At 30.8% G+C, this 24,890-nt stretch overlaps 2 protein-coding genes across 2 annotated transcripts; both read left to right on the forward strand.

Moving 5' to 3' along the window:
* Window positions 1–3,455: 3,455 nt before the first annotated feature.
* LOC133687887 (uncharacterized) lies at window positions 3,456–10,130 on the forward strand. The gene is made up of 4 exons (XM_062107224.1): window positions 3,456–3,726; window positions 7,315–7,422; window positions 8,283–8,450; window positions 9,798–10,130. Exons 1-4 carry the CDS (start codon window positions 3,625–3,627, stop codon window positions 9,918–9,920), a joined length of 501 nt encoding a protein of 166 aa, XP_061963208.1. The 5' UTR covers window positions 3,456–3,624; the 3' UTR covers window positions 9,921–10,130.
* A 4,776-nt stretch (window positions 10,131–14,906) lies between these two features.
* Window positions 14,907–19,206, forward strand: LOC133689763 (glycosyltransferase BC10). Its single transcript, XM_062109782.1, has 2 exons — window positions 14,907–16,087; window positions 18,354–19,206. Exons 1-2 carry the CDS (start codon window positions 15,569–15,571, stop codon window positions 18,990–18,992), a joined length of 1,158 nt encoding a protein of 385 aa, XP_061965766.1. The 5' UTR covers window positions 14,907–15,568; the 3' UTR covers window positions 18,993–19,206.
* Window positions 19,207–24,890: the final 5,684 nt, after the last annotated feature.

A 24,890-nucleotide genomic window follows, 5' to 3' on the forward strand; every position in this document is an offset into this window, starting at 1 on the left:
AAAAAAATATAAAAAAAATTTATCATCACAAACTTGTAATCATAATAATTAGGGTCGAGTAAACCCGAGATATCCTGTCAAATCCAAACCGAGATAATAAAGCTGAAATAACCCAAAAAAAAAGAGAGAATTAGAACTTTTTTACAAAAAAAAAAACTCGTATTAACTTTTTAAACACGTGACCCCAGTTATTAAACCCGAAGTATTTAATATGGACAAATCATGAAGTCTAATTCCCAATTAATCAAATATTAAAGAAGTAAAAAAAATCAACTATACAAAAGGATTAAAAATAGCAATTAAAAGAATGAGGATCAAAATTAAAATAAAAAATAAGTTGATTGAAGGGTGAAGTTGCAAAGAAAAATGAATTTAGTAAAAGAACAAAAAAAACTCAAAAGAAAGAGGATCAAGATTGATATAGAAAAATCAAAACAATGTCTTAATTTTCAATGTCTTAACTTTTACAAAAGGACCAAGAAAAAAAATCAAAATAATAAGGATTAAATTGAAAAATATAATATCATCAATTTGAATTGAATGATAAAATTAAAAATTAATAAAACTTCTATTGAAGAGCCAAGGTAAAAAATTAGAAATCCAAATAATAAGGAGTAAATTGAAGAATATAATATTTGGTAAATTTTGATTGAATAATGAAATTAGAAACAAATAAAATTTTACAAAAGAACTAAAACCATAAATTAGAAATAAAAAAAATAAAGATTGAAGTTGAAATACCAACAATTAAGAGGGCCGGGTTATTATTTTAAGGAGGTGAGAGAGAATAAGGAGAAAAAAAAGCTCACGATGACAAATTAGACCACCATTAGAGACATGCATTGCGCTAGCATGAAAAGGATATATTGATGTTTCCAACAACACAGTAGAAGGGTATTTTTAAAAGTCGAGAGGCATCATATGCATAGCATAAATGGTTTGGGTGCCTCCCATGTGCACGTCCTTTTTTTATTCAAATACCAAAGTGTTCTTAAGCTGTAATTATATATATAAAAAATCATTGTAAAAAGATCATTAGGCCTTTTAACTCAAGTTTTTTTTTTATTTTAAAGGTATTCTGGTTGTTTTACTATGTATTTTAATTGTTTATTATTTTTTATATTTTAGATAATACCGAATTGCCCCTCAACTTATATTATAATAACCAATAAAACATTGTGAAAAGAAAAAAATGCCCTTTAACGCTAATTTTTTTTTATTTTTAAAGATATTTTGGTTGTTTCACCGTGCAATTGTGATGAGAAAAGACTCATTTGTCCCAAGTGAATTTGTAATGATTAATGAGCCTTATAAAAAGACTTTGATGCTTTTAAAAACCAGGGTTAAGTATTTTTAGTGAAGGGGCAAAATCATTATACTATTCTAATGAATAGTAACTCTAAGTCTGGAGTTATAGTGTTTTTCCAATGGGTTTTTATTTATTTTAACATTATAGGTTTTTGTTTAATAAATTTTATTTTAGTTTTATTTTCTTAAGAAAAGAAAATAAGGTTTTTGTTAACAAAATACTAAAAAAGCTAAGCAATTTACTATCTCAATTATTGTAAGCTTCAACTAATTGTATTTTGGATTTGCATGGTGCAACTTTTTTTTTCATCAATTGAATTTATTTTTTCTAATGTGATCTTTTCATGTTGATTTTATTTGAGATTGGCCTTGATTATTTATCCCGATAAGCTTGATGTGGGTTTTCTCACGGGATTGAAAAAGCATTTTGTCATTGGATTGACACTCTATTTTATGAAAGATTGTTCAAAATTTTTATTTTACAAGAGATTAAAACTAAATGGACTACAAAGAGAGGAAGAATTGGTTGTTGGAGCCGCACCGTAACTCCATAGCCAACACATGTCACAATGAAAGGAAACCCATTCAGATGTTTTTAGCGTACCACGAAAGGTCATATTTAGAGCTAGGAGAAAGCCACACACCACCCTCAATACGGCAACTACTCTCACGTGCACCAAATAATTTTTGCTTTCTTTACTTAATTTGATCTCTATTTTATAATAACTCTTCAATTAAGTATCGAATTGCATCTCATCTATCTCATCCATGCCCAAAACTCTTTTTTTTTTAGTTTAATCTTTAACTCTCTTGTAACTCTTCAATTTAGTTCTAAATTCATTGTACTCAGGCCTAATGAAAACCGAACTAAGGTGAGAATAAAGAAAGGGAAAAGAGAGAGACAGTTGGTCAATTGGGTTAACCTAGGTTTTGAATTTGGCCCCGACTAACTGGAGATGATTCAATATATCGACTTCTTAATATTAAAAATAAAGATTCCATCCTAATTTTTTTTAAGTCAACCTATATTTTTACTAGTCATCCAAGTTGTTTTTTGATATGAAAAATCAACTTTGTCACATCGTGACAACTCCTATACAATTTAAATGAAACTCGGGCTAGTGAAGGAATTGAGTTGGGAGATTTGACTAATTGGGCTAGATTGAACGACACTACTAAAAGGTTCTCCACAACTTGTCTATTTTTTCATATTAAAAAAATATATCAAAGTTCAGACATCTTTGTATTATAATTTTTTTTAGTTAAATCGGGTTTTGATGAAGTCAACTTGATATATCATGAGTTTACACATGTTATTTAAAATGAAAATTAAATTACTCACAACAACGTAACTAGCATATCAGATCTATGTCTACTAAATAGCATAGCAACATAACTAATTAATACTAAAATAAATATAAATAAATCATTACGAGTCTTATTTGTTTTTACGTTTTAAAAGTGTTTTTGAAAAAAAATAATTTTTTTTATTTTTTTTAAATTAATATTTTTTTTAGTATTTTCAAATCATTTTGATGCACTGATATCAAAAATAATTTTTTAAAAATAAAAATATATTATTTAGATGTATTTTTAAATGAAAAATATTTTGAAAAGTAATCATAACTGCAATCAGATTTCCAAGTATCCTGACAAAAAAAAAAAAAACACCCTCACAAATTTTCAAATTCAGGCTACCTATGTGGAAATTGATTGCATCTTGTGCATTAAGATGAGTCTGAGTTATCACAAATCAATGAAAAAATGAGTCACACTGCCAGGCCCTATTGAAGAAAGATCCAAAATGATATATCGGTGTCAATCTCCTCCATCTATCTATAAACAATTATTTAAATGGAGAAAAATTCCGACTAATTCTTCTAGCGATTTCATTTTATGACTATAATTCATGGGTGAAGATATGTTAACTTTGGTATTAATTTTTTTATTACCATGAATATCGGATAAAATATACTTTAATTAATTTTACATATTCTAAAATTAATAATTATATAAATCTTCAATTATCTTAAAATTTATAAAATTCAACAGGTAAGCTTTATAAAGCAAACTCGGGCCCGATAGCTACACCCATCAGGTTAACTTTGGTACTTTAATTCTTTGTTATGTGACTTTTCATAATTATTGTAATGCGGTAGTATATTTGATATTTGCTCAAACGTGGATACAAAACCCCAAACGCATTTCTCGTCTGACTCACCCTCTCACTCACAGTACGAAGATAATCACAACAGAAAGTGAGAGAGAGAGAGAGAAGAAGGAGAGCTTGGTTTTGACGCTGAAAGGGAGAAAAAAATGGTGAATCACATGCTAATGATAACAGCTGATTTCGACAACATCGCTAGCCTCCAGCCTCAAGGCGGTTGCGATGATCCTGATTTCTCTTACTTCTTCAAGGTCCACTCTCTTTCTCCTATCAATTTTTTTAACACTTAAATTAACATATGTTAGGGTTTCTTACTGTATCTGCTTCTTCAGATTCTTGTTTAGTTTGTCTTTTTGTGTGTGGTTTTATCTGCTTCCGCTTTTTCCAATGTGAATAATTAGCATAATCAGCGGTTATTTTCGGTTTTCGATTCTTTACTTCAAATCCTATACTCTTTACTGTTCTTAAGTTTTGTGTTTTTGGTGCATTTTTTTGTATTTTAGTGGTTATTAATTTGTCTGGTTGTTATTTAAATCTGTATTGTTTTTCATTTTACTTAAATTGATGTTTGTTTTTTGTTACTTTATTATACTTTTTTACTTGTTTTTTGATATCCACCTGGTATCAGAGCCTTGTTAGCCATGGGTTAGTGATGGAATATGAGTCTAGTTCAATTTGTTTTGGTTTTTGAAACGGGTGGATCTAAGCTCATAGGAATGGTCCCGGTAGCAAGTCCGAGAATGCAGTGAACCCGTTGGTTTAGCTCTTATCTTGTAGGAGATCATGTTAGGGTAGCCCAAACGAAACAACAAGATGTACTCGTACTTTAGAGCTTCTTCTTCCCCCGCCTGTAATATCACCGGCAATAGAGTGATCAACCAAGAAGAAATAAATACTGAGAATTTTAGCAAAGCCATTGACAATTGAGAAATTCCAAAAATTGCTCAAAAAGAAATCTACGACCATAGCAGTTTCAATTTCTTTGACAAAATGGATTGCACCATCAAAACTGAGGAACATGATATTACTCTGTTCAATGATTATGAAACCATTAGAATTTTGTCTCAAAGTTCTATAAACCATCATAGTAAGAAATATAACTTCATCTATGTAGGATTTATTTCAAGCTGGTGTTAAGGACTTCATATTGCAATTCTTATGGTTCTTAGTAGGTTCCTAGAATTCAATGATTCTTTGTTAGTAAATATAGAGTCCAGTCTTTTACAGTGGACCAATATATTTTAGATGTGTTGACCCTACAAATCACGACTCACAATTACAAAATTCAGAGTGGATTCTTACCTCTTTTGTTAGTCTGGCATGCTGATATTTGATACTAGTACAATACCAACCAATTTTTCTATATAAGGAAGCATTCACTTCCCAAATCTCAAGAGCACATTAGGAGAACATTCCATTCTCTTCTAATCTCTCAAAACTCAGAACCTCATTTTCTTCTACCAAAATCTCCTGAAAATAAATAGTATAAAATTTGGTACTATATTTGTAAGTGTTCAATCCTGTGTTCAAAATCAATTTGTTTGTTTTTTATTTCAACTTAATTTCAATTGCATATACTTGCTTCCAGTGGCCTGCTCTGTTGCCCAATTCTTTTCTATTTTCTTCAATCGCATAGATTTGCATGTAGTGGCTGGCGCTGCCATCTAGATTTTATTTTTTTGTGTTAACTTTCATCAATTTATTTTCTTTGTTTGCTTTATTATCTGATATCAAAGCTGGGTTGGAATGGGCATCATTAAGTTGTAATACCTGAACATCAGTGGGTAGCCTAAGTCATAAGACCTAGTGGGCCCCCATATAGGACATCCAAAGTGAGAGACGTTACCTGATTGGTTCTGGGCTAAAAGGATTAAGAAGTGCCTTCACTACCAGCTATAGCTTTTAGCAAAATGGTGACGTTGTCCAATTGGTATCAGAGCCACTAGGGTTCAAGTCTTGCTTGGGAGGAATGTGCAGCATTAAGTTGTAAGACCTGAATCACCAATAGATAGGCTAAGTTGTAAGACCTGGTGGGCCCTCCCACATACCTAATAGACCTTACTAGGTGGATGATAAAGGAACAAAGAAAATAAATTGATGAAAATTAAAGCAAACCAATAAAAATTAGGCAGCAAGGCCATCCATTAGATGAGAATGTATGTAATTAAAGAAAATAAGGGATGCAACTGGATGTAATTATGCAATTGAAATCAATCTTGGTACAAGAATTCTTCACAGATAAAAATGCTGTAACATTAATGTTGAGGGTTGTTTGTTATTGTAGAAGTACTTGAACATCAAAAAATTTGTCTTCTAGTGCCCAGAAAAATTTTCTTTTTTACTGAAAATGATGATTTAATGGGACCAAAACTTCTGCATCTAATTCACAATTTGTAAATGGGTCATTAGATTCATGTGAAGAATTGGAGACAAAATCTGCCAAAATATCTTGCATAATCTAAAAATATTCTTCTTTGAATTTTGCGGGTTCTAGCGGTGCATTAATTGAAGATTTTTGTTGGAGAGAATGATTGGTTGATACTTAGATGGTTTTAGATAATTGGGGATTTTTCAAAATCCATGCACAGATCCATAACATACTAAAATTATGACAAAATTGGAGAAGTCTTGGAAAAGATACTTTCTTTGGAATTGGTTGAAATTTATTGCCAAAAGTTTGATATCCTTCTGGAAGAATTTCTAGATTGGTTCCAAATCAGGACCACCATTAAATGAACCAAATTGGGAATTGGATTTTTGTTCTTGATTTTCAGTAAAACATTCAAGAGTGCTTGAAATGTTGATTTTGAATTATAAAGGTATTAAACCAGGCTTGTTCATGGTCCCAACAATTGAATGTTGGGTGGCTTTTTAGCTTCGTGTTATTTTGGTTAAAAAATTTTGGTATGCTTTTGTTCACTCTAAGGAATGAATGGGTTACAAAATTGGAATGGCCTTTTTGTGTATTGTGTTTGATTTTGACTGGCCCAATTTCGATATATTTTCATAATAATTTCAAGACTTGCTTATATCTCAAGCTTTGAAATGCCAGTTTGGAGGGAAAATATTTTTGGCAAAAAATCCTTGGATTGTTACGGTAAAACCCATGTTCTATTAGCAAAATCTTTTGAAAATTGTTTTGTTTCTGAAAATTATTTTGAGGGGTTTTTGAAGTCACCACCTGAAAACAGTTTGAAGAGGGGTATTTGACTATTTGGAATTTAAAACCGTCACACCCTTGGGATTTAGAAAGATTTTGATGGACTGATTTTGATTCATCAAGTTCAAGATTACTTGTCTTGATAGAAATTTGTTTCTCATGCCATGAGGAATCTTCTTTTGTTTTAGCAAAAGAAGACACTAATTATTGGAGTAACAATTGGGCTTTTAACAGAAGAACCTTTATTGGACCTATTTCAACAAGTGTTTGGGTATTATTTGGTATGGTCGAACAAGAGGCTGAGGAACTGGTTGAATTGTTAACTTCCAGTGAGGAAATTTCATCTTCATCAGAAATCATTTGAGCCCATGTTTTGACTTTTAATCTGCTTTTTTTTATTGCGAGGGCATAATGCCCCTTCCTTCGCTTTGTTGTTTAGGTGGCATCAGGTCATCTTCCTTGCAAAAACTAGAAGTTTGGAAAGGAATTTGAATCTCCTTTGCTTTTACATCAATCTATTTGGGTCATACATATATATTGTATAATGTTTAGAAATTTTTATGGTTTTTTGTTTCTATTTTCTGTTCCTTTTGTTATTGAATATAGTCACTATTGAGATCTGCTAGGTTGTTTGTTGATTTATATATTTATTTATGTGTTTTGCTTGTTGGAGATGTAGATTAAATGTGGAAGGTGTGGAGAGGTGAGCCAGAAAGAAACATGTGTGACTTTGAATGACACTGTTCCACTTCTTCAGGGAAAGGGAACTGCTCATCTCATTCAAAAGGTAATCTTTTGTTTCATTGCTCCTTTTATTTTTGTAAAATCAATCACACAAGCTCATGCGATTAGCTAGTAGTGGAATTGATTTATTGAGATGGAGAGTTTGTTTAGTTCATGAAATGATGCTCTGGTTGGTTGCTGGGAACGAAAAAGGGAAAGTTGTGATCTTGAAAGCACAGCTTTTACCATGGTGTTTCATAGTACGGCTCTGTTGACCTTGATTCTATGTTTTCTTTGTTTTTTTTTCAGGTGTAATGTGATTCAAACATAGCTAGGACTTTTGTTATTGATTTCTTGTCGTGACCATTTCACCTTTGCAGCAACAAAAGAAGCTGTTTAAATTTCTTGAGTTATGTTTAGTCATTATGTGTAGGATCAAATCTTGTGAGAATTTTTAGGCAACAAGATGTTATTATTTAGGTTCTTGAGTTATGTTTAGTCATTATCTGTAGGATCAAGTCTTGTGAGAATTCTTCAGCAACAAGATGTTATTATTTAGGTTTTTCCTGGTGTTTTATAATTAGTGGCTGTGGTATTAAGCTTTGAAAGTATTTAAAATTTTGATCAGGAAACAGGGTGGTATGTATTTGAGCTAAATAAAGCAAACTATAATTAGAGATGTGCATTGAATGATCCTTGTTGTGTGAAAAGCAAATGAATTGCGTAAATTGTACGTGCTGTTTCATAATGATTGTTTGTGACTATTTATATGTTGGTAGGTTTGGGGAATAGATAGTAGTTTGAGTTATTTGGCTATATCAGCTTACTTCTGTTCTTGGGCATCATGTAATGGCAGTATTTTGTATGAAATATCATCTTCAAATGCTGAATGATAATTCTATGAGCCTTTTTTTTCGTGAACAGTGCAAGTTTTGTGGGAGGGATGGAACTGTGACAATGATCCCAGGCAAAGGCAAACCACTGACCCAGGAACTGAGTGAGGGAGGAAAATATGCCCCATTGATGTTATTTGACTTCAGAGGTTATGAGCCAGAGGGTTTTGTATTCAGTGGTGCATGGACAGCTGAATCTGTAAGTTTCTTTTCCTGAAACTCTCTTACTGAACATTAATCATTCAAAAGTATGGATAGTTTGTGGATTTGTGAAGTAAAGGACAATGTGACTCAGGTGCATTTCTTTTGTTTAATCCCTTGGAATAATAATGGATCATTAAAGGAGGATTGGGATCTAATCCAAGCCATTGGTTGAATATCAACAGTTATGATTTCATTCGCACAAATTAGTGCGTGATTATAATTTTTTTTTTAAATGGTATTTACTTTATTTTGTGAAGAAATCCTAACCATTGATTTCAAATCAATGGCTTGGATTTCATGAACATGATCTATTGTGTTCCTTGATCCAAATCCATTAAAGGAATACTGTGCTCAAACTTATTTCTCCATCATTGCTGGGCCGAAGGAGCATGCACTTACCATTTTACTATCAGACTTCTTATTTGCAAAGCTATTTTGTTTTTTTTCCTTTCGTGGTTGTCTTTGAACTTTGTGCTGCATTTGAACATTCAAGACCCGTTTGCATTTAAACATTCTCAAACTGGGATACATTTATATGGAAGAAAGCTTTATATCCAGGGTGGATTTGAAAAAAATCTGATCAATCTCGGTGCCCATTACTGAGTTGCAAACTTGCAACTGATAAGATGGAGAAATTTATCATGAATTATTGTTATAGAATGCAAAAACCATGTGTTCAAGCTAGATATGTAAGGGAATGGAACTGGTAGGCATAACACATTAGTGTATTCACCATTTTATCAATATCTTAAATTTGACATATCTTTTGTCGTTCAAAATAGGTTTACATGCTTGGTGAACACCAATGATTTTAAATATACTTCATGTCAAAACTAAAGGTGGACCCTCTTCCCTCTCTGTTTACAATGAATTGCATGAGATGCACCTGTGTATGTGTGTTGAGGTGAGGTGGGGTGGGGTGGGAGAACAACAGAACAGAGTGATAAACAACAAGTTCAAGAACTTAAAGAATGGAAAATTACTTTTTCCAAGTCTTTGGTAGTTGAAATTTGGATTCATTATACACCCTACAGGCTACAGAACAAAAACTGGTAAGATTTAAATGAAACCAGCTAATTTCTATCCAGCAAGATGGAACCACAAACATTTGTTTAATTTCTTTGTTAAATAATTGGTGTAGCTCTTATGATTCTTATTCTTTTATTAATAGATGAACTTTGCTATTGCTACATTGTGTATGGCTTCAGTTGCAAATTATCCATGCTTCTTTTTGTGAACTAATCTTTATGCAATATCTTGAATCACAACATGTCTGGAAGTGTTCGGTGTCTTCTCCTTTTCTTGATAAATATTTCCAACTTATAGCAAGTCATTTTTGCAGATTGCAGGGACAAAATATGAAGACATTGACTTGTCTGGAGAGGACTTCAACGAGTATGATGAGAAGGGAGAGTGCCCAGTCATGATATCCAACCTCCGTTCCAAATTTGAAGTGGTGAAGTAAAATGGTTGTTTTTCCACATGCACGGCCTCGGTAAATAAGAGTAATTGATCTCTTGCTGATGAGGTAGAAAAATCATTTGACTACGGTAAATATAGTAGGCCATGAGACCGATGTCTGGCAGTGGATTGATGCTCTATTTCAAGTTTCTGAATGATGGTTGATTATCTGCCAAATTATCAATGAATCACACCATGGTTGACTTTTGTGAAATGCGTTTCTTGGTTATATTTTTCCAATAATGTTTATGATTTGCTTTGATGCCTATTGATCTTGTATGCGGACCATCAAAATTTATTGGGTCTCAACTCGGCATGGAAACTCTGCTGAATTGTCGTGAGTGACAAATTTTCTCAGCACCATATTTTGTTGAGTGCGGAAAGGCATGTGGAATCCGTGGCATGGCTTGTGACTTGTGAGAAATAATTACTGTTTAATTTTCTTGCTGAGTTCCTGTTAAAGAGACTTGCCGAAATTTTATCCCGTACTTGATTATATTTTTATTATCATGATCTTACGTTCATCACTAGATGGGGAATCCACGATTCGCTGCGTGTCGGGCTGAAGTTTCTGTAATGTAAAGATTCGCTGTTTGTCGGGCTGAATTTTCTGTATTGTGAAGAGAAAATGTAAAGTGTATAGAAAAAAATTCATAATTTGACATTATATATAAAAAAAATTACAATAGCCAATTCTCAAGAATCCAAAAGGATGAAAAAAAAAATCAAAGAATCAAGTTTAAATTTAAAATTGATAAAAAGAACCAAGAATTAAAATAAAAAATAAAAAATGTCATAAAATACAAGAACAAAGTTGATTTTTTAATTGTCAGCATGGGAAAGAAAAGGAAAGGGCGGTCGACGACCAACTGTAACTATAAACATCACATGCATCGCCCCACATGAAAAGGGGCGTCATGTAGCTTCAAAGATCATAGCAAAAATTGGCGTTATTCCATCGAACGGTAGCTCATGTGCTGCTCAAAGCAACAATTTCATTCTGTTCTGTCTAGAATGGCCGAAATATTTCATACCAATTCAAAAAACGAAATAAAACAGAATAAATTTCATCTCATTTTAAATCTCGGTCCGTTCCGGATTTTTCGGCTAAATTCCGCCCAAAACGTTCCGGTTTCATTCCACATGTTCCGTTCCGCTCTTGAAAAGCCATTGAATCAAATTGAACCTTATTCAATTTAATTAATTAAACCACCTAATTATAAAAAGCTCTTTTTTATTACTATTTTCTATAACAATGATATTAATAATAACATTGAAAATTATTATTACTATTTTCATTAACAATGATATTAATTTTTTAAAATTAGATTTATCACTAATATATATGGTTTATATTCATGTTATTTTTTTCATGTTTATACTTTGTAGGAATTTGAGCAAAACAAGGGATGCTTTAGATTTCATTAGCCTTAATAACATTGACCTAACTTTATATTTAAAATATTTGTGTTAAAACATTTTACTTTCATAATATTTTGATATTTTGTTTAAGTTGAATTACTTTAAGTTAAAGATCTATTTAATCTTGACTATTTAGAAATATTTTAAATTTTGAAATTATATTTGTTTGGCATTGTGATTGTATTGCATAATTTATAATTAATTTATCTTGAATTTGAATTATGTTTGTTGAATATATATATATATATATATATAAACAGTACAACCTCGAAACGGCACGCCGAAACACTCCGAAACTGAAACATTCCGTTCCAATTGAAAAAACAAAAAACTTACCGAAACGGAATTGACAACCTTGGCTCAAAGAGTACGAAGCTGCTTCACAAAGTGGTGCGTGCTAGCAGTTTTTTTTTATAATTTTTTTTTTTAAAAAAAACTAAATCCCTCGTAACCTAACTTAATAATAACATAAAAACCTATAAAAATAACAAAAACATCCCTGAACACAAAGCTTAAAATTTTTTATTTTAGTGGGAACTTAGTCAATTCAATTTTTAAAATAACATGGGAAACTGAAAATGCCTCTTAAAGTAATTAAATGAAAACATGTCATTTAGTAATTTTACTTTGATATAAAAATACGAGGTGATTATAATGCCTCTTATGAATTTTACAATGATATTTGAATCCTTATAAAAAAACTGAATTACTCTCCTAGCAAAGCAAATTGTTTTTATAAGACATGGGTAAAATGAAAATTTTATTGCGAAAATATAGTAAATTGTGTATGGGTGTACTGAAAACTTAGGGTTTTTCTAATAGTGTAATAGAGGTTGTTTTTAAAAATATTTTTTAATTTAAAATATATTAAAATAATATTTTTTATTTTTAAAATAAACATCAAAACGATCCAAAAATATTTAAAAATTATTTAAAATTAAAAAAATTAAAAAAGTTCAAAAACACGGTTGGACCAGTAAATTCTTTTTAGCATTTTGTATAATGTATGCAATTATATTAGCTTCGAGTAGGATGGTTTTATACGAATGGTCGACTTGTTCCAGCAATATTCCCGTGAGGTGCTTTGAAGAATTCATGCACTAATGTGAGGAGGATAGGCAATTCTTCATTCAAGGGTTATGGTCACAGCAAACAGTGTTATTATCAACTCTAGCAAAATAGGTTAGGCGTCTCTTTCTGCTTTTTTGAGACGGCTGAAGAAAGTCAAGTTCGAGTGGCAGACATAGGCATAGCACCACCTAGCTCACCTTCCGTGCCTAAAACGATAGGATGGCAACGTGACACGAGTCTGGACCTCTAATGCATCCAGCCACTCGTATTGATGACTGGTGAGCAGTTAAAGTGTGGTCAACCCGGGTGGCTACTTGGATGGGATAACTTCCTCACGTTATCTATCTCATGTGTTTTATTTCTTAAAAATTAGTTTTTAAATTTTGTTATGTTTATTTATATTAAAGTTTGTCAACAAAAAATACTTTCTGGTTAAAAAAAAAATTAGCTTGATTTTTATGAAAGTATTTTTCTTTTATTTTGGGCGAAAAATATTTTCAAGAAGTTGTGAAAAATTTAGAAATATCATATTATTTACTGATTATATCAAATTTGATCCTCAAAGTTTTAATTGCTATATATATATATATATATATATATATATATATATATATATATTGTTTTTCAATTTCATCTCTTAGATTTTTAATTTTTATATTAACTTTGGTCCTTATTTTTATAATTATTATTTGTTTTTCTCTTATCATTTTTTAATTTAAATTTTTTATCTATCAAATTTGGTTTTCATTCTTTTGATTGTTACTTATTTTATTTGAAATAATTTATGAAATGTTTATTATTATTATTTTTATTTTTTTATTTTTTTATTTTTTATTTTTTATTTTTAATCTCTATTATTTTGATTTTTATTTATTTTATTTGAGATAATTTATGAAATTATATTTTTTTCAATTTCAGTTTCATTCAACTTTTTAATTTGTAAGATTTGTTTCTTATTATTTTAATAAACTTGAAAAAAATAAAACATTAATAAGTTATTTTTCAGTTTATAACCAAACACTGGAAAGTATTCTCCAACTTATTTTTCATGATATAACCAAACACTGGAAAATGTTTTCCAACTTATTTTTCATTACATTACCAAACATCAAAAAATAATTCATTTTCTCGGAATTCACTTTCCAACAAACAAACGGGGTCTCAATTAAATTGATATTTTTAAAAAAATAAAAAAATTTAAGATAACATAATTTTTTTAAAAATAGTTTAAATTTAGTTTTGACTATAAAGTGAAATATCCTGCTGGATTATTCAGTTTGATCATATTAATTTTTACTTATATATATATATATATATATATATATATATATATATATATATATATATATGACCCGTATAATATATTTTTTTGAACTAGTTCTGATGACGTCGATATGTATGTGCGGGTTGGTAAAGTATTGAGATTCTTGTTTTACATCACCACTATTTTTCAAGGAAATGATTAATTTTCTCTCTAAATCGAGGACATTTTGTTTCTTTTGTTTGTAGAAACTGTTAGCATTTTCAGAGATATACTAGGTTAGCATGTAAATTAAAAAATAATCTGGATTAACGATAATATATGGTTTGAATTTTTAAAAATATTAAAACGATAATATATTAAATGAACACTAATTTATTTGTAAAATACATAATTTAGATTATAAAATTATAATAAAAATAAATTAATCATATATAAATCAAACTGAAATATATAACAAAGACTGATTCAAAATAAACTAAATACCTTAAAAAAAATTTAAAATTACATCTTTTTTAGTCAAATATTAAGATGATAATATTTGGATCACCCCGTGTTTCGCGGCTTAACTCGCAAACCTCAACTGAGCTCATTGATGATTTTCATTATAATTCAATTATTTTCTCTCTCCTCTCATATTTATAGTGATTGAAATTTATAAAAATATTTTTTTTATTAAATTTAAAATGATAAAAATTACAGGAACTATAAAGATAGAAAAGGAAAAGTGTGAGGATGAAAACATCTTTTCCCCTAATTTTACATTGGCTACGAGTTTCTCCTTGTTTTATATTTCGGTTACCGATCATTTAATTTTTATCTCCTAATAATTGTTGACAAATTAGATGTTAAATCGAGCGCAGAAAGATATAATTAAAAAAAAAATTGAGAACGAATTGGAAAAAAATCTCGGGTATATTTCTGCTGTAATTTAGAGATTATTTGTTATCAAATATGACATTAATTTCTCCAATTGTCAGTCGTAAAACCGAAATTAATTGTCACTGGCCATCTCAAATACAAAGATTTCTCTTAAAACAAAGAAAAGATTACCGATGAAGTGTTATTTGTGAGTGTGGTTGGAATATATTATTTAAAGATTTTGAATTTTTTTTTCAAAAGTTTAATTTAATATTTTTAAGTTTTTTATATACTGATAAAAAATATATTTTAATTTATTAAAAAAAACAAATACTTCAAAAAAAAACAAACAGCACAGGATAGGCACGAAGCCGAAGCTAAAGCTAACACTCTCACTTCAATAACAACCATTCGCGTGACAAAACATTCTTAAAACTCCCAGATTTCACAGATCATCAATCTCCCCTTCCTTCCTTCAGTTTCACTCAAATCCCATGCACACATAACTCTCTCCCTCCCTCCCTCCCTCCCTCTCTACTCACTCTCCCGGAGTCAGAGAGACCCACCTTCTCTCTCTTGCCACCAGACTTTCTATTTCCTTTTGTCTAACTCCGTTAGCCAGTCTCGATCTCTCTCTATCAAAACTCAATATTGGCGTAATTGAAGCACTGAACGAAGTAATAAAAAATCCCCTGAACTCTGCCTCATTTTGCACCCCTAAATAGCAACATGGTATGTTCACAGCCTTCTTTGAATGTCTAGAACCCCATGTGCTGCAAACTCGGATTTCAACATAGCATTATCTTGTTAGTTTCCTTAGCATTAGGTTTTAGATCTGTGTTGGTTTTTGTGTGATAGAGCTTGGTACCATAAATTGAGCTAACTATTTCTCTTGAAAGATACAATCTTGGAGTTTTGGGGCTCTTAGTTGGAGATAAAAGTTAATTTCTTTTCGAGTTTTTCGAGGTTTTAAAGCAATTTCAATGCCAAAAGGGTGTGTTTAGATCAGACCCAGAAGGTGAATTCTGACTATAAAGATGCAGTCAAGAGTTGTTCCATTGGAGGAAGGGAAGGACCCTGCAGTTTCAATCAAAGCAAGCCAATCCAAGCCCTTTCCAATAAGGTTACTTCAATTATTTTTGCTGTTTTTAGCTCTATGTATGGCCTTTTCGATCGTCAGTATGTATACAATCAAGCGTTTTGGAGTTCAGACTGCAAGGACAACTGTTAAGCCTGCCTTTAAGCCTTGCTTTGATGAACCTGATACTTTAGATCGTTGGATTAGGCCTCCATCTAATCTGCTCCATAAAATGAGTGATAAAGAGCTCTTTTGGAGGGCTTCATTTGTTCCTGGAATAAAGAAGTATCCCTTCAAGAGAATTCCAAAGATTGCATTTATGTTTTTGACAAAGGGGCCATTGCCTCTGGCACCTCTTTGGGAAAGGTTTTTGAAGGGGCATGAAGAGTTATATTCTGTTTACATTCATCCATTGCCAACATTTGAAGCCAAATTTCCATCTTCTTCAGTTTTCCATCGGAGACAAATCCCAAGCCAGGTGTGTAAATGCTTATATTTAACATCCTGATTTTTTTCATTCGTTGTTCATTAATTTCAGATTTTTGGTCTTGACATTTGTTTGATGATTGATCTATTTGTAAATGCCATTGCTCTTGTGCTCTATTTTTGTATTTTATTTTTAGGTTTCCATTGTCTGCAAATAGCTACCTTAGTTTGTTGAGTTTTTTGTGTGCTTTGACAATTGTGATGTTTTTATGGACTTGCATGCATCTTATATATAGATCCTTGAATGTGGAAAATTTTCCCCTGCTGGAAGCAGTTTTCCCTGAGAATAACTGCATGTTAGAGATACTGAGATACAGATGCAGTTTTTCATGCCACTGAATTTGTGTTATGTCCATGTTTCCTCTAACATTTATTTGAGCGCATCAAATATACTTGCTGTTGGAAGATGAAAATAATTTTAGGTCCTCAGAAGGTTCATTTTCATCCCAACTTTCAATTTATGTTTATACTTGAATTCTTGTCATTAGTCTTCCCTTTTTAAGGAAATTTTGTGTTCTTTCAGGTAAAAGGGAATTTTGATGACTATAATCTATGAAGGCACACTTTAGAGACCGTTCTTAGAAGTTTTGTTAGAGGTCTTATTCATTTATGACGGGAATTTTTTTTTTCAGTAGGTAGGGACAGCACACGAAGAAAAACTATTTTTCTCCCTTTAGAATTGCCACTGCTTAGCTTTCAATTTGCCTCTGACCATCAATGAAATGTGAATAACCCGTCCTCCTCTCTTTGAAACAAGGGGCGCTTCTGGTTCTATCGGTGCTTAAAACAATTTGTACTGCAAGATTTTTCTCTTTAACTGAGTGTGTGGAATTTCCAATAACTTGTGCGAAAGCCTGTGGTGGTAACACCATGAAAGAATTGTGATTGCACAACATATATCCAGCAAAACTATATAAGACTCTGGAACAAGACATTACTGGTGTATTAGTCAGTTGAAGGTGAGATTGACTTGACAATAAGGGGTGTGTGGAGAATGTTTGAAATGGATTAAAGCTGGATTAAAGCATGACGTATGGTAAGGAAAAGGGGTTCTGATGGTGTTAAGATACATAGAATATCTTAAGTGACAAGGCTCCAGGCAGTTTTTAATGCACTACTATTAGATGTCAGTGTTTGGGTTAAAATTTGGCTTGAAAATGCTAAGGTTTAGAATTAACATATACAAGTGTTCAACAACAGAGTTGGTATCATTACTTGAAATCTTTGTGGAAGTATTTTGATGGCATTTCATTGTTTAAAATTGGATTGAAGGAGTGCTAAAAGCTGGTAAAAGAGGAGATGTATATCCTGGAATTTTGTAGTAAAGATAGAAGGCTGTAATGGTTTAGGTAGTTGATTAAAGATTAGAGATCTTCTTTAGGTTACATTATACATGAAATAGTATTTTAGTAAGATGACTCATGATAACTCGCAACCTTTTTGCTTCAAGTCCAAGCATCACACTGCTATCTCGCACCTTTATGCTTCAATTTCATTCTTCTCCGCTCCATACCCATTCCTTCCATGATGCCCATGTCTTTGTTTCAAGCCCACACCTTGTCTAAAGCTAATAATGACAACAGATTTGAAAGAGCAATAGTTGATATTGGAATGAACTGGCTATACCCATTGATCGACTGCTGTCCAATTGATGGGTTCCTGCAGTTTCTTTTGGCTCTGATACACAAATTGAAAAATACCCTCCTTTCTCGAGTAAAAGAAGCTAGAGTCTGCAGAGCTGGAGGTAGAAGAATGTTAAATTTATTAACTTGAATTTCTGGGGTACAGTCTGGAGCTTGTGATGGACCAGTTTAGAATTTAAGACAGAATATGCAGCGGTGCTAAAAGATAGAGGCATGCTCATTCACGACCTTGTTGATGTTGTTGTGTTGTTAGACAAAGTATGTGCATGAAATCACTTGAGCCTGTTTCAAATTGTCTATTAGCTTCTGTTCCTTGTTTGTTGAAGGTAGCCACTTCATACCTTCTTAGTTATTATGCCTTTGGAATAATTTCTTATCCTATTAACTGTTCAAATTTTTTCCTTCATTGAAAATGTGAATGCCAGCGTGTCCAGGAAACTAAATCACTGTTACACAAGCAAGATATATAATTGAAGAATGCCACAAAGCTATACATTTGGTTTTCAGTTAACGTTTTCTGTTTTATCATCAAGACTCGAAGTTTTATTGACCATTTGAATTTTGATCTTGTGATACAAGGAAGCTTACATTTTATCCCGATATTTCCCAATACAGGTTGCTGAATGGGGTAGGATGAGTATGTGTGATGCGGAAAGAAGACTCCTTGCAAATGCATTGCTCGATATCTCCAATGAGCGGTTTGTTCTCGTATCTGAATCTTGCATTCCTCTCTATAATTTCAGTGTCATCTATGACTACATGATGAGATCCAAGTATAGCTTCATCGGTGCATTTGATGATCATGGGCCATATGGGAGAGGACGGTATAATGAGAACATGGCACCTGAGGTGAATATTACCCAGTGGCGCAAAGGATCTCAATGGTTTGAGATCAACCGAAAGCTTGCAGTCAAAATAGTGGAAGATGCTAGATATTACCCAAAATTTGAAGAATTCTGTAAGCCGAGTTGTTATGTTGATGAACATTATTTCCCCACCATGTTAACCATTGAAGCAGCACCTCTCTTGGCTAACAGAACCCTTACTTGGGTGGACTGGTCAAGGGGCGGGGCTCACCCAGCCACCTTCGGAAGAGCGGACATAACCAAGGAGTTCTTCAAAAAGATTCGTGAAGATACGCATTGCGTTTACAATAATCAATCCTCCCCGGTTTGCTTTCTTTTTGCAAGGAAGTTTGCGCCGAGTGCTTTGGAACCTCTGTTACAGGTATCACAAAACGTATTGGGATTTTGATGAATGGAATCGCCAGCCAAGTTCTAGCAGTTGTGAATGGTTGGGAGGAACATGCTACTTTCATTCTTTGCATTTTATGTTGGTTCCTTTTCAGGCACTATCTTGGATGATGTGGTGTGCTTTCAAGCTTGTTCCCTTGTAGGAGCGCTCATGTCCAAAGCAAAATTAGATGTACAGAGTACGTATAGCTAATGCCACATGCTTGATTTTAATAGTTTCTATGCCTCATTTCGTGACCAGGTCACCCCTCCCCTGCCTCCCTGATAATGAAATGAAATTAATATTTAATTTCATAATTTTTTTTTGCGTATAATCCTTTAGCAACCTTTGGATTTTAGCCATTTCATCAAAGATTATTCTAGTTCACGACTTGAGACAATACTTAACCATCTTATTTAGTCACATCATTAATTCTAAAATTAGCAAACAATAACTATGTTGCTCTGTGTTAATTTAAAAAAAACTTACAAAATTATAGTTCTTTTTTAATCCGGCTTTGAAGAGCTGTTTTTTTATTTTGTAGAGTATTAACTAAATATTTTTAAATTTATAATTAGAATCGCATCTTACCGCATCACGTAAATAAACAAAACAAAAAAAGAAGAAACGTTTTATATGGTCCTATTTGTTTGCTGGAAAATAATTTATTTTTAGAAAGTAGTTTTAATTTGAAAAATGAATTTCTAAAAAGTGAATTATTTTTCGATGTTTGGTAGTGTTATGAAAAATAAATCAGAAAATATTTTTCCGTGTTTGATTATGTTATGAAAAATAACTTATGGATATTTTTTTTTTCAAGTTTATTAAAATAATAAGAAAAAATGTTACAAATTAAAAAGTTGAATAAGGATGAAATTGAAAAAAAATCTAATTTCATAAATTATCTCAAATAAAATAAATAACAATCAAAATAATAGAGATCAAATCTAACAGATAAAAAAATTAAAAGATGATGAAATTAAAATAATAATAATTACAATTTCATAAATTATTTCAAATAAAATAAGTAACAGTAAAAAAAATAAAGACCAATTTTACAGATAAAAAATTTCAATTAAAAAAATAATAAGAGAAAAACAAATAACAACCATAAAAATAAAGATCAAATTTAATATAAAAATCAAATTTTAAGAGATAAAATTGAAAAAAAAATCAAAACAAAATATTTAGCAATCAAAAGTTTGAGGACCAAATTTGATATAATTAGCAAATAATATAATATTTCTAATTTTTTCATAACTTCTGGAAAGTATTTTCCGTCCAAAATAAAAGAAAAATATTTTTCTTGAAACCAAGTTAAATTTTTCTTTAACTAGAAAGTGTTTTTTATTGGCCAGTTTTTTTAATCGCAAATAAATATAAAAATAAATTTAAAAAAACTACTTCATGTGAACAAATAGTATCTAAATATTTTATTTCCTAATATGGCTAAATAAGATTATATATCCTCTCATAATCAGTTGTTTTTTTTTAGGCCCGAGTCCATAAAGGAACAATTACACGGTTCGGACACGGGGTCAAGCCGTCAAGGCCACTCCAATTACATCAGAAAGCAATAAAGAAAAAAACGCCTTAGGGCACGGGCAGTAAGAATATGGTTGTCGAAATTGAATTCTATAGAATCTATACTAGAACAGTCTTCCTCTCATCTCACCTCTAAAATATAAGTAGGATTTGTTTTTTAAAATAATTTTTATATAAATATATTAAAATAATATTTTTTATTTTTTACATAGTACATTAAAAATATTTAAAAATAATTTTTAAATAAAAAATAAAATGTTTTTGGCAATCTCTATTTGAATTGGACCAGACTCGCTAACAGGAGCGTGATGTCACTTGCCTTGTGGAGAGGAGGTGGTATGATCATGATCCCAACTCGCCACCAACTTCACTCGTTAATGGCATCGGGGCACGGTATCTTACCTTCCAATTCCAGTTAAATTTAAGGTAATCAATCACATAAATGGACAGATATATCATAATATATATTTCTTCGAAAAAGGAAATTACCATAATCTCCAGAGACAAATTTGAGGACGCTTTCCTTTCTTTTTACTGTAACGGTATCTTCAAAAATGACACCAGAAACAGCTTATCATTCCTCCACATATCTGAATTTTATTTTTAAAAATAAAAAATATTTATTTTTAAATAATATTTCTGGTATGATTAGCCTTATATAATTTTTTATTTTTTTTAACTGTTGGTTCATTCTTTCAGTTTTATTTTTATTTTTTTTAATTAATTTAAATAAATAAATTTAGTAAGTATAACCGGATAAATATCTTGAACTACATTCATTGATTATTTTTTTTAATTTATCTTTTAGTTATTATTAATGATTTTTTTTATTTATTTACATAAATGTTTATCAATTTATTTAATTAGATGTTTTTATAAGGTTTTTTTATTTATATTTTAAATTTTTTTATATTAAAAAACACATCAAAATAGCTTGTATGCCTAATGTTTTTTTAATAAAAAATTTATAACCCAAGATGAAGCATATGTTAAATAACTAGTGTGCGCGCGCGCTCTCAAGGTAATCTAGCTGTTGACTCTTTCTTACCCTGAAAGTATACTAGAATTAGCATACGCGTTAATCACAGGTATACTAAATATTGGTTCCAAGATTTATATCCAGGAATTTATTTTTATTTTTTTTAAAAAAAACTTACTTTATCATCCTACCAGCCTCTTGAGATTAGCTGTTTTAACTAATAATAAAGAGTTTTACAAAATACCTATATTTTATGATCACGAATTTTTAAAAGAATAACATTACTCGTAAATTTATCATTTGTTTAAGATTTAATAATGACGTGGCATCCTAAGCTATTCTAAAAGTTTGAAATTTACAACAATTTTACTGCCCACATTGTTTATGATGTGAGAAAATTACTTGATTAACAGAACTACGATGGGAAATCAATCTCATAGTCATAGTCTATACTGAAACTCATGACTCTTGGAAATAACTAGATCTGTTGGCAGTCCAACTGAAAATTACAAAAAAGAAAAAAAAATGTTGAAAAGATCGAAGAACTCCCATGTATAAGTTTAAGAAATTTTAAAATCAAGGATAATTAAATTATTTTATTATGCAATTAAAAGAGAAAAATAGAAATAACTTGTGCACTCCAATTCAATTTGTTTTGCTTTGAAGAGGGTGTTAGTAATTCTAGATTCTGTTTATTTTTGTGTTTCAAAAGTGTTTTTAAAAAATTTAAATTTATTTTATTTTAAATTAATATTTTTTGATGTTCTTAAATTATTTTGATGTACTAATATTAAAAATTATTTTTAAAAAATATAAAAAATATTATTTTAATATATTTCTGAATAAAAATCACTTTAAAAAATAACTATAACCACATTAATAACGTATTAGAGTTTCAGTTTATTACCACAATATTCGTGTCAGAGTTTCAATTTTCTAGTTCTATCTTTTAATATTTTAAAAATAATAAGCGGCCAGAGTTTGTAGCCAATTCAGATACATTTTCTTAGAAGAGTCTTGGCATCTAATCCATCCATGCTTCCCCATACTGTTTTCGAGAACCACACCTTTAAAATGCAGGTTCAACGAGGAGGCCACGAGAAGGGAAGTTTCTGGAAGTGCTGGAAATCAATAACAAACAACGCGGTTGCTCGCTGTAAAATAAAAAAATCAAAATAGAAACCAAAACGGTCATCAACGTGTCCTCTAACACCTGGCCTTATTTGCAGGGTACGTGGTCCCCGTGTGAGCCAGCGATCACGGAATCCCGTTATTAACTGCGCTGAACATTCCTTCCCGAATAATATCCCACGCGCACAGAAATCATACTCGACACCCTCAGCTGCTGTTTCACACGAATTAACAAGTGAAAACCCCGCGTATTGTGCCAGCGTGTTTTCATTGCGGTCCAATTTAATAAGCATTGTAAGGTACCACATTTTAATCATATCTATGACAGCTGCTTTCTTGTTCAATGTCTTTGAAGTCTTTCTCACGTGGTAGGCTAGAAATCCACCCTCGCCAATGGTAATTGCGTTGTGCATTTTTTTTGGCAAATGATTTTGAACACGTTTTTAGGTTTTTATTTTTAAAAAAATCTTGTATATCATTATTTTATTTTTATACTTAGATTGAGTTCTTGTTTTTTTTAAGAATTTTACTTGTTAATTTTTTTAGGTTTATTGTATATGGTATAACATGCTCTCGTGATTCAGATATTAATTTTAAATAATAGACTAGTTTGATTTTAATATTTTTTTCAACCTTATAATTTCTCTCATTTTTTTATGGGATTATTTTGATCTTACATCTTGGATTACAAATTAATCGAGTTAACCTAAGTTGACTCAATTTTTTATATATATATATATATATATATATATATATATTTCATTTTCGTCTTTAATTATTTTGTTTGTTTAGGAGTTGATCTTAATTGTTTTTTTTAGTTTCTTTTATACGAGGTTATTTCATCCTTGCAAGCTAGCTGCGAATTTATCGTGCTAACTAGAGTCAGTATTTTTTTATCAATTTTTAAAATTGATTTTGTTTTTAATTTGTTATTCAACATTTGATTTGCTAGTAATTGATCATTTAATTTTATTTTATTTTTCTCTTTATAGGGTTGTCTTGTTCTTATTTAATTTTTACTTTGTTATTAAATAATATTGTTGAGATATTTTAAAAATATTTACAAGGTGTTTTTAATAATATCTACAGGCATTCTTTTTTATTATTATTATTAGTCATTGTCATTTTATTTATAATTATATTATTAAATTAATCAAAACTATTAAATCTATTTAAATCAATAAACCAGGTTATAATTTTTTTATTTTTTAAAAAATACTATTAATTCTAACATGATCTGCGAACCACCTATCTATTATATATTTTACGAACTCAAATGGAAAAATACGGAAATATGAAAATTATTAAACAAGCAATCAAATTGAATACGAATAAAATAGAGATTTAAATGGTTTGATCATTCGACTATGAAATCCTCTCAAAATCAATTATAAAAGTAAAATCGACTCCTTTGCTACTGCTTCTCCATAGATTTGCCTTATCTTTATACCTTGCACGAGTTTAAGCAGCATTTTATACAAGACTCCAGCAATCACGACGAGTAGACTGCCATTAATATCGATACTCGATGCTCTCTAGCTGTCTAGCACGCTTGATCCAATTTTTTTTTTTTGAAGTTATTATATTGGCTGCCTTCTTTTATTTGTTACTGTACTGTTTAAAAACTAAAAAGTCGATCAGTATTTTTTTTAATTTATTTTTTTATAATATAATCTAATTTTTATAATTGGTGTTACGAGTTTAAAAAATGAGTTGGCTTCAGGGTTTTTAGATATATTTTTAATTTTCTTAACACGTCTCTTTAAAATATATGCCAACATTTAATTATGAAATCAAAGACCTAACCGTTGATATTTCCGTCCTCTTCTTTCTAGAACTTTCGGATTTGAATTTATTTTCCGTTATTGAAAAAAATACCGATGATTAATGTGGAAGTAATGGTGTAGGAAAATTTAGAAATTTAAAAATCCCAATACTAAAAAATCCATAAGACATTTACGATACAAATGGAACAATCAAGACCCGCCAAAAACGGCTAGAAAATATCCGGAAGTGTCTTACACGCTCTAAACTCTGCGTCAGTGTGAGTTTACCTAATTTTAGCATGCCGAAAGTATCTGTTCTATTTTTTTATATATATAGGCATTTTTTTAGAAGAACACTATACGGCTATACGACACCACTTCATGCTATAAACGGCGCCGTGTAAACAAAACACTCACTTCAAATTACAGAACGAAAAACCATCATTTGCAAGCTGTCAGAAAACCAATAAATGCCAGCCTGTAGATTCGGGCATCCCA

This window comes from Populus nigra, chromosome 3 (assembly GCF_951802175.1).
Source record: "Populus nigra chromosome 3, ddPopNigr1.1, whole genome shotgun sequence".
Taxonomy (NCBI): domain Eukaryota; kingdom Viridiplantae; phylum Streptophyta; class Magnoliopsida; order Malpighiales; family Salicaceae; genus Populus; species Populus nigra.